Source organism: Vanellus vanellus (assembly GCF_965231255.1).
Source record: "Vanellus vanellus genome assembly, chromosome: 12".
Lineage (NCBI taxonomy): Eukaryota > Metazoa > Chordata > Aves > Charadriiformes > Charadriidae > Vanellus > Vanellus vanellus.
The window spans coordinates 19,894,443-19,905,136 of NC_138917.1; the positions used below are offsets into that span (position 1 = coordinate 19,894,443).

The 10,694-nt window shown below is 38.4% G+C and overlaps 1 protein-coding gene across 1 annotated transcript; it reads right to left on the reverse strand.

The window, feature by feature from the left end:
- Positions 1 to 678: 678 nt before the first annotated feature.
- LOC309676941 (dipeptidase 2-like) lies at positions 679 to 8,594 on the reverse strand (the record flags this gene model as incomplete). Its single annotated transcript, XM_082489606.1, has 9 exons — positions 679 to 948; positions 2,159 to 2,294; positions 3,957 to 4,032; positions 5,284 to 5,371; positions 5,889 to 6,065; positions 6,566 to 6,635; positions 7,490 to 7,631; positions 7,963 to 8,066; positions 8,581 to 8,594. The coding sequence occupies 9 exons, from the start codon at positions 8,592 to 8,594 to the stop codon at positions 757 to 759; spliced, it is 999 nt and encodes a 332-aa protein (XP_082345732.1). The 3' UTR covers positions 679 to 756.
- Positions 8,595 to 10,694: the final 2,100 nt, after the last annotated feature.

The window sequence follows — 10,694 nt, forward strand, 5'->3', positions numbered from 1 at the left end:
TTGTCCTGGCTTATTCTTGCTCCCAGCCTCATGAACATGTAGCAAACAGCAGTCCCAAATTATAGAAAAGTATCTACAATATTGCCTGGTCACTGGTACCTGAACACAGGACACCTACCTCCACCCTTCAGGAACTCTCCAGTTGCCCACTGTCCTGGTCAGGGTTCAAAAATAAGAGTTTAGCACTGCAGGATGGATCCCTAAAGCTAGTGGTAGGCATGAAATCCAAACTGAAATAGCTATATCATCCATGCTGTCTTAAAAACAAAATAAAACCAAACACCATTCTTCTACATATACCCAGGGGGGTGGTCTTCTCTGACTAAGCCATTGACCGATGATGAAAGTTGTATGATTTAACAAGAAGTAATATCTGAAAACATCTCAGCACAGCTGTCTTAATCATATTCTCTAGTTCCCGTGTGGAACTGCTGATTCTGGACTCCAGTACTTATATAAAAGTGCCACAATATGGGTACCAAAACCAGGTGTCATATTACAGTATTTATTTGTTAGATGTGAATACTTTCCATTAACAATGGTGGTCCTGGTTTAGTCAAAATGACACAGAATTTATGACTTCAAATTCTAAATGCTTTTGCTACAACATTTAAAATCTGTGTTAACTTTCAAGTATGCAGGTGAATTTATAGAAATTACATAAAAAAATAGCATAGCTTTACATAAAAAAAACAAAAAAGATAACTAGTTGCATTACAGATTATTCCACATATTTCTCACTAGACTCCATAGGTTTTATGATTCATAATACATTATTAAATATGATACAACTACTGTCAGACTAAAAGATTTTGACACAGAAGGAAATCCAAAGGACCTGGCTGTCTGAAGCTGTCGATTATGTAGGTCTAGGCGACAGGAATTTTGTACTTCTTCTTGTGGAATTTCACTTTCACCTACATCCGCTAGTCCACTAATGTTCCGCACCTACAAAAATTCAAAAGAACACCCCTGAAAGCTAGAGTGACACAACAGCAAAAAGCTTTATGCAGCTAGCAAACTCAAAGCTATTAAGTGAACCAACGTTTTGTATTGCCAAAACACATCTGAATGTGAGGAAATCAACATAATTATCCTGATGTTTGCATTCCTATGAAACACTTCCCAGAAGTGTTACCAGCACAGGTACATTACAGGCAAAAGTCACAGGTCTGGCTGTTCTTTGTCTTGGCTCCCTCCACACATGGATGCATGATCTGGAAAACTTTAGGCAAACAAACTCCTGAACTTTCTTCCCTGAAGTCAGCTCACAGTCGCAAGACAGAGCTTCAAACATCTCTAATTTAGAAGGAAAAAATTACTAAATTTCACAGATCGGTTGGTTAGATGTGATGAATTTCAACCTCTTCGTAATGTCAGTGTGCCACACGTGCAACTTGGCATTAGGTATTTTGACAGATTAACTGGAACAGTACCAAATTCCCTGATTTCTTGTCATCTAACATACCCCAAAAAGGCAACAGGAAAAAAGATCACTGGGAAATATATGTTGTCTATAAGGCTTTGTGTATAGTATCTACTTACTTATCCCTGTAAATAAAAACAGTAGAAGGCAAGCAGCTTGCAAGTTTCAACAGAGGCTTTTGAAAAAGTTACCATTCATACTTTCATACAGTCTCTCTCCTTCCCTCATCCTCCCGGATTATCTTCTACCATTTACACTTAAAGCTCATTATGATCTAGTTGTTGTATTTATGGCTTGTTAGTGATCTGGTCATGGCAGGAGCCTTTTGGATAGCAGTCCAATCCCATGACAAGAATTAAATTGATTTGCAGGAGTCAGCATTCCTTACTGCACCAGCGAGCACAGCCAGACTATGATGCTGGTACACCCACAATTTCTCCAAACCATGAAGTGATTCTATTTAGAAGTCAGTGATGTGTACTTATCAGATTACCACAGACAGAAAAGGCTCCAAAGAGCTCTGTCCACTCTCTCTCACTTTCTTTTATTCTGCTAACACTACACTCTCTTGCCATCTTGGTTTCTTTCCCAGCATTTGGAATTACTGCATTAAGTGCTTATGTTCCCTCATAGCTCTCTCATTGAGCAGAAAAAAAAAATAAAATAAAAGCACCAACAGTTCCTCTCTCCCTCTTAGTAAGACTCAAGATTCAGTTTAGTTTTTAATCTTACGTTTTCCACTTCCCTGAAGACACGAAGAAAGTTGTCCCTTAAGACCCCTTTCAGTTCAGTTTCATTCCATCCTCTTCTTAGAAGTTCCTCAATCAAAGAAGGGTATTTAGAAACATCTTCCAATCCTTCAGGGAAACTGTTGGCAAGAGTAACACAAGAATATTCAACACACATCACTGAAAAAAATGTAGAAAAAGATTTTTAATAAGTCTTTTGCACATCTTCACTTTTGGAATGACCTTACTTTGGACACAATTCTCTCTCTGAGAAGTCAAAAAAAAAATTAAGAATTCAACTAACAAACAGAAGCAGGACTGGGACACAAATAAAGGTTTTTTCTGCACAGAGGATCCCATTAGCAGAACAAAACTGTGTATTCTGGAATGAAGATGCACTTGTGTATAGGTAGAACAGAAGCACGGAGGATATCAAAACAAAACAAAACTCATGTATACATTAATCCACTCTTTATATCTGGCCTTTAGAGTAAGAGGAAACAGCTGCATCACAGATGGAGTTGGTGCAATCCACTTGTGTAACTGAGAACAAAAGGGAACCTGCAAACACATGCTGAGCTAAGGAGTTCCGGGCAATTTTGTGTACTCTGTTGTTTACAAAGTAATTTTTCCAAAGAAAATACAATTATAATAATAATATTGTTTTGAATTCAGCAGTTCAGGCAGTGAAAAGAAAGCTATTCAGAACTGTCCACTGAAGAAATTACAATAAGCAAAATTGGCCTAAGTCTTGTGCTAATTCTTACCAGAATAAAAAGGAATTAGAAATAAAAAGCTGCAAAACCTGCATTAAACAGCTGTTTTAAATTGCATTTCCATGAGCCTTGGACTTTGTTTTGAGATAACTAATATTTTCTGTTATTTTTCTTTTCTGTGGAGGTGTGGTAACACACATAACTCAAGAAATCTGTGCCATTACTTTCTACCAGGACTTAGGACCTTAACAACTCCACAGCCAACTGATGGTCTTTGTAAAAATGTGTGCAATAAAATGTGTCCTTTTGTTGCAAACTGTGTTTTTATTTTGGAGGTTATAGTTTCAGAGCTATGATTAGCTAACTCTCATAGGAGCTGACACACTGTTTTTGTGGTTCTACTTTACAGATGTGAGTCTGACTGTGACTTTCGTACCCAACTGTGTCTGGCCCCAGAAAAAAAAAAAAAAAAGGAGGAGATGATGATTCAACAGAAAGAAAAAAAAGTTTACGGTTATGCCCGCAAATGCCACCCAATCTGCATTTATTTCCTGTACTGTTACACTAGCCCAAGAGTGAGTAGGACAGGTTATGTTGTAGGCTGTTCAACATGTTCTACTTGCCTCAAACAATTCCCAGGCCCCAAAAGCAGGACTGGTTTCACAGCCCCAAAACACTAAGGGCTTTCCCTACTAGAAAGTAATAGCGGAGGAGAGAGTTTTACAGCATCTTCCTGAGCTAACCCATTTACCGTCTAAAGGCTGAGACAGCTTTTCTGTCATTTGTCTTTGGCTTCTGGAGGAAAGCAACCTCTATCATTTTTTTGTATGTGTAAAACCCTGCCTAGAACACACAATTGCAGAGTTTGTAGGGCATTAGGGTCCGTTTCCACATTTGTAGCACTGCTTCATACTGTTCTAAAAAGGAATCATTGTGCCTCTCCTTCATAAAACCTGTTTCAGTACTCATCACAAGACAGCTACAACTTGCTACAACTCTTTTAGTCTGCTGCCTTTTTTCCCCCAAAGAAGTCAAAGCCTTCATGATTTAAGGGGCCGATGTCATTGTATGTACAATGTTACTAACCGTTCGACTCCATCGTAGTCACCACCAATTCCTATAGATTCTGAACCTGCAATTTTCTTTATGTGGTCAAAATGATCTGAAGGAAAATATCAAAGAAAACAATATCTAAGCATATGGCAAGAAGAAATAATACAGCTCAGACATACTGGCACTAGGCAACTGTTCTCCTTAATCATGGATTCTTAATCAAATCCTTTTTTAAAAAAAGTCTAAAGACATCCTGATAACACAGGTTAAAATTTAATAATGCAGTTGACATATTCTGGATATTTACTGATGCTTAAGTAGATGTTATCTGTTATTAAGCACATCAGGCAGCAGTCTTCAAAACAACAGCTACCCTGATGAGATGCAAATGAGGAAAAAGACATGATCATAGAATCATAGAATAGTTTGGTTTGGAAGGGACCTTTAAAGGCCATCCAGTCCAACCCCCTTGCAATAAGCTGGGACATCTTCAACTAGATCAGGTTGTTCACAGCCCCATACAACCTGACCTTGAATGTTTCCAGGGATGGGCATCTACCACCTCTCCAGGCAACCTGTTCCAGTCTTTGACCACCCTCATTGTAAAAAATTTCTTCCTTATATCTAGTCTAAATCTTCCCTCTTTTAGTTTAAAACTGTTACCCTTTGTCCTATCACAACAGGCCCTGCTAAAAAGTTTGTCCCCATCTTTCTCATAAGCCCCCTTTAAGTACTGAAAGGCCACAATAAAGTCTCCCCAGAGTCTTCTCTTCTCCAGACTGAACAACCCCAACTCTCTCAGCCTGTCCTCACAGCAGGCCTCATAGTTCCACCCCTCTGATCATTTTTGTGTCCCTCCTCTGGACCTACTCGAACAGGTCCATGTCTTTCATGTGCTGAATCCACAGCTGGATGCATTACTCCAGGTGGGGTCTCACCAGAGCAGAGCAGAGGAGCAAAATCACCTCCCTCACCCTGCTGGTCACACTTCTTTTGATGCAGTCCAGGATGCAGTTGGCCTTCTGGGCTGTGAGCGCATATGATCATCACAGAACATTAATTCCGCAACAAATAGCCCACACATACCAACAGATTTTACATTTACATGTTTTTCAGAAAGTAACAACTACTTTGGAATTAATGGTTCTTGGCTCTATCTGGGACCATCATGTCCTCCAGCTACACACCTTGCACCTCTTGTTATTGTTTAATGAATATTAGCTCCAAAACTACCTAGAGCTGGGGTAAGGTGTGGAAGGGAATAAACAAGCAGTATAATTAACATAATCTCAAAAATGATGCAGACACCAGGAAATTCATAAAAGCCACCCACAAAAACTGCAGTATATTAACTTCAAACCTGCAAGGGTAGAAACATTAACAACTTTTCTGCCACAGGCCAGTACATTTGCATTGAAAGTCACCATGATAATTCCCTTGTTCTTTTTCTGAAAGATACAAAGAGACAGGTGATGAGTTGACACTTATGTGTCCTGCAGACCTCATAGGCATCTCATATAGATCCTTCTACATCCATCCATCCACAAGCATAAGAACACTCTATAAGTCAAAGCTCAGATGGCAACACAAGGCTTTGCCTCTCTGTCCTTCACCCTGGGTTCATTATATACTCATGTAGCCTGAATCAGCAGAAGTCCAGTGACTACATCAAACTCAACCAGAATTTCAGAGTACTTGCAAACACTTCATTTTTGTAGCCAAAGGCAAAACACAAGCAAAGAAAATGTCTCAAAAGTGAATGTGTAACTTGCTGCTCAGGGATCTGCTTATAAATCCAATTAAAAGATGAGAGGGTTAAAAATAAATAAACAACTTGAATGCGCAAGTTTGTCTCACACTAGCCAAACATTGCTTATTAAAGAAATCAAAACCCAAACCCAACAAAAGCAAAGAAAACCTCAAAGAAACAAAGAAAAACCCCAAACCAAAAACCATATCGCTCACCAGTTGCTGGAGGATATCATCAGGAACATTTCTTGAGTGATTACAAATAGAAAATGCCGAGGAATGGCTGAAAATTACTGGTGCTTTTGAGATACTCAGTGCAGCTTTTGCTGTGGAGTACGATGTATGAGATAAATCTATCAGCATACCCAGGCGATTCATCTCCTTTACCACTTCCTAAAACAGATTTACGGACAACAGTGTTAGTATTAAATTTCCTTAAAGGAAACCATTTAGCTGATATATGCAAACAGATAAATAAATTCTGCAGCTGTCAGCTAGTCATTAACATGCTTTGCTTGTATGGGTTTCTATTTACCTATTAATTTAACAGTAATTTATTCACTCACAATTAACTAGCATGCCACCACATGCTCAAAACTTATAAAGCTTAGTCAATCTGAAATAATTTGAACAGTTATTCACATCCCACTACTTCCACACGTTAATTCACACTTCTGATCTATATTATAACAATTGTTATAATTAAATCCAGAAGTTCTTTTACCCTAAGGAACATCACAGGGAACTTGGGTTGACTGAACCCTGATTCCCTTCTAGCTGTCAAGAGCTTCCAGTAGTTAATTTTTAACGACAATTGCTTTTGAAAATATATGGCCAGAAGTTACTAGTTGCATGGGAGATTACTTAGATTGTAATTCAAAAGAGATCCTTACTTGGCCAAATGCAGTCAGACCAATAATGCTAGGATAAAAGTTGTGTATTCCTTTAGATGATGATTCAGACCTTAAAAAGGGGAGTGAGGGAGAAGAAACATCATATTATTCTGGAGACTACAATATCAGCAACTGAAACTTCTTATGCTACACAAAATAAAAATCATTACCATATCATCACATAGCCAAATATAGAGATAATGAGCTACATAATACGTATCTTGTTCACACAGTGCTTTTTAAGTTCATAACTGTTTTCTGGATGTTATGCCTTCAGGTTCAGGACTGTTGTATGTTTGTGAAGCAATGCAAGACAAGCAAAGAGATGCTTGTCAGAAATTTTCTGATTAAACAAACCTTCATCAGAGAACAAAGATACTCTGAAATGTCAGTTACCTGTCAGCCAGAAAGCTTGCTTTTCATTCCTCTTTGCATACAATTCCCCTTTCCCTGAGTCAGTGCAAGAAGGAATTTTGTCAATCCAGAAAAGAATAGGTGCTAATATTCTGATACAAGAACTAAGTACCCATCTCCGTAGCTGCATATGAGACCTGCACTTTTGAGCTGTCCAGACAGGACAGTGTTAAAGGCTGCTGACTGCTGAGTTCTTACATAGCTTTTACCCTCTTTTATCTACATCATATGCATTTTCAGTATTTTTTTTTTTTTGGCCTATTTTTCCCTATGTAACTTTCATAATAAAGCAAAAGGGATAGTAATTTTACTGTCTTCATGTTAACAAGGTTTAAAACTTCCTAAATTGTCAGCATAACAAGCACTACATAACAGATCCTTCAGTCTCCCACTTGACACATGGCAAGTGATTTACCCCAAAAACCTATCATCCTTGGTTCAGTCCTGTCTTGGAGGTGCCATCACTCTGCATTAGATGGTCACACAACCATATATATACGCATTAGTTACCAAGGTGTATTGCAGGAATGTGTCAAAGTCATGTAACGAACACCCAGGTCATAATACATCCTCAGTGTTGCCAAACTGCTGTCAATGGAGTGACCACCTTCTATTCCAATCAAACACGCAATCCTTGTACTGTCAGAGATACCTGGAAACAACAAAGCAAGATAATTCCAAAGTAATTTCATGGCAGATAAGAAGCCAGCAGTACTGAGCAACAATTGTTATTGTAAATGGCAAGCAGTAATACTGACATTTTTGTAGAACATGTTATGTATAACATATCTAAATGGCAAATTTTCTCAAAATTGCAGTGGGCCAGGACTCTGCACAGAGTTAGTTATTGTGGTTCAGTGGAAGACCTGAAGTTAAAGTTACTCTTTAAACCAGGATAACTTGCCCACTTGCAGCTGTCTGTCTTTTGCACATACCTCCTGCAATCCCATTTAAAAAATTTCTGTTACAAGAAAGAGGATCACCTTGGGAAGTTGTCACAAATTCAAGCTCTTCATAGCTGTTACACATCCTCTTGACAACATCAATTTGCTCTAAGGTCAGACGCACAGCATCCTTGTTCTGAGCGCTGCAAAGAACATACACTGACCAAAACTGAAAGAGACATTGACAAGTAAACTAGATAACTTGTGTTTCAACTTGGAAATTTTCATTTGCTAATTGTGAAGTTCATGAGAACAGACCAAAATAATTTCCTACAGTTTACAAGAGAGTTGCCATGATAGTTTTTCCCCCAAAAGGAAGAGTTACAATGCAAAGCAAGAGCATCCACTCCAGACATGATTAAAGCCTCCTGACACACTTGGCTGCTCCACAGTACACGCAGGAAAGCAGACGTATGTTTACTTTAATTTATTTATCAAAAAACAAATGTTTTGGTTAAGGGTACCTGTATTTTAAAACACAAACTTTTGAAACATAAATGTTATGGAAAAGTGTAACTTTTCAGTTTGATTGTTTTTTCTATTTCAACAGAAAGAGCCAAAACCAAGGCCAGGATTACTTTTGTGATTGGGAAGAGATGGAGGCAAATTTAAAAATGAGTTCTGAGACTCAGAACCATGAACCATGGCAGTACGTACCTGAGCTCCCACATAACCAGCCTGAAGTTTTGCAAGGTTTGTGTGTGTCTTGTTGAGTTCTCTTAAGTTGACTCTACTGAGTCTATTTTGGTAAAATATTCTCAGCTGCAGTGCAAAGTCATTGTGGCTAGAATTGAAAACAAATAGAGCTTGTGATAGAAATGAGCTCTTCCCCTTCTAACCCAAATGTAATTTCTTCCACTGTTCATAGTCCCTTAGAGCATTAATTGCCAATAATTCTTGCAGTAACGTATGCTTAAAAGTCTCCACTCTTTTGCAAACAAGCCTTATTTCTCAATTAGACAGCAAGAAACTTTTTTTTTGCTTCTCCCATTTTTATAGCTGTTGTGTTTCTGTATCTATTTTTCTCCCTATTGTTTCTGAAGGAACGGAAGAACTGAAATCAACCACCACACTCCTTAGAAGCAAGTACTTGCTTCTAAGTGATGCCTGTGCTAAAATAACCAGTGTTCGTATTCCCAGGTCAAAATACACTCACCACAGACATCATTCCTTCAAATTGTAAGGCTACCCTTTCAAGGTATGATGCCTGCTTTCTAGCTTTGCACAGAAATCATTGCTAATGAAAGATGCCATTAAATTACAGGAAGGAGACAAGGATATTGTATAAAGGGAAACAATAATTAAGTGGTGAAACCTGACCAGAAAATCACAAATGCATTTAGAATAACCTGATCCTATAGTAAGCGCCTTCTGAACCATAACTCCTTCCAGATAAATCACTGCAACAATAACTAACTGCTATGTGCTAGTAACAGCCTATGTCTCTACTCATCTAAACACACTTTAGCATTTCCTCCTCACTTGTCAAGATTCACAGAGTTTAGTTGAACATATTTTATATACCCATCGATTAAACGTGTATGTTGCATCAACTCGATAGCTCTCTCTTTCATCGATTTCTCATAGCTGAATGGCACAGGATCAGAGAAGAACGTCAGCAGCCACAGCAACAACTTTGTTGTATTTCTCTTCATTTCCATTTCCCAGTTTGCTACAGCAAAGAGATACCGCAATTATTTGCTTATGACAATGAAACAGCAAAATTACCAGTCTGCAGAACTTGTAGGCTGAATAATATAGGCAGGGCCAAATGCCTCTCCTTCTGTTAAGGTTGGGGTGAATTCTGCAGGGGGAAAGAAAGAAAGAAAAAGAAAGGAAGAAAGAAAAGGAAAGAAAGAGAATAATAAACAAAAGGGAAGGTAGTGTCAGAAACTGTAAAACAGCTACCTTCTCCCAAAGATTTTAAGATCTCTGGCTATTGTGTTTTTCCATACATAACCACTCCTTAAACTCTGCTGCTGCCACCAGCTGAGTGCTGAAGGGAACCAACTCCTCAGTCAGAGCTGGCAGGGTGAGCCTGATGGACCCTGGACTCACACCTCCCAAAACAGCATAACAAGATGGTTTTCTCATTACATTAACTGGTTTGTTCTCATTATTTGGGAAACTTCACACTGAAACTCTTTTTGAGAAATTCCAAAAATCAGCTTCTTCTGAGTAAACGGTATTGAAACACACAGCATGTCAGAGTATTTTTCAAAGCAAAGCTATTGAAATCCAACAATTTTCCATACCTTAGCAAAGACAATATGTGCCAGACTTGAAAAGGTCACTTTATTTCCATTAGGAAATGGGTATGACAACAACTTCAAGAGTAATCCAAGCACCCTCAGCTCTTTTTTAAAATATAGTACTCAAACACTGGGACAAAAAGCATTTTTAGAAACAGGTTAGAACCTGTTCTGATCTGCTAGGAGGTGAAAATGCCTTTGCCATGGAAGAGGATGGTTGGTTGGTTGTTTTCCCCCCCCCGCATTCAGAGTTACTGGCAGCATTACCTGTAAACTGAGGAGCAGTCACCTCCTTCATTCATTGGAACGACATCCTAATTAGATGCACGCACCCTGTGAATTCTTCCAAATCAAAGAAGTTTGGCTAGAATCCTAATATTGCAGAGCCAATAATCAAATTTCTCCAAAAGGTAGAAAAAAAAAAAAAAAAAAGAGGAAAAATAATGTTGACTTTTCATTTGTTTTCCACTATGAGTCAGTAAAATTTACATTTATAAACTTTCTTCTGGCAGCACAAAA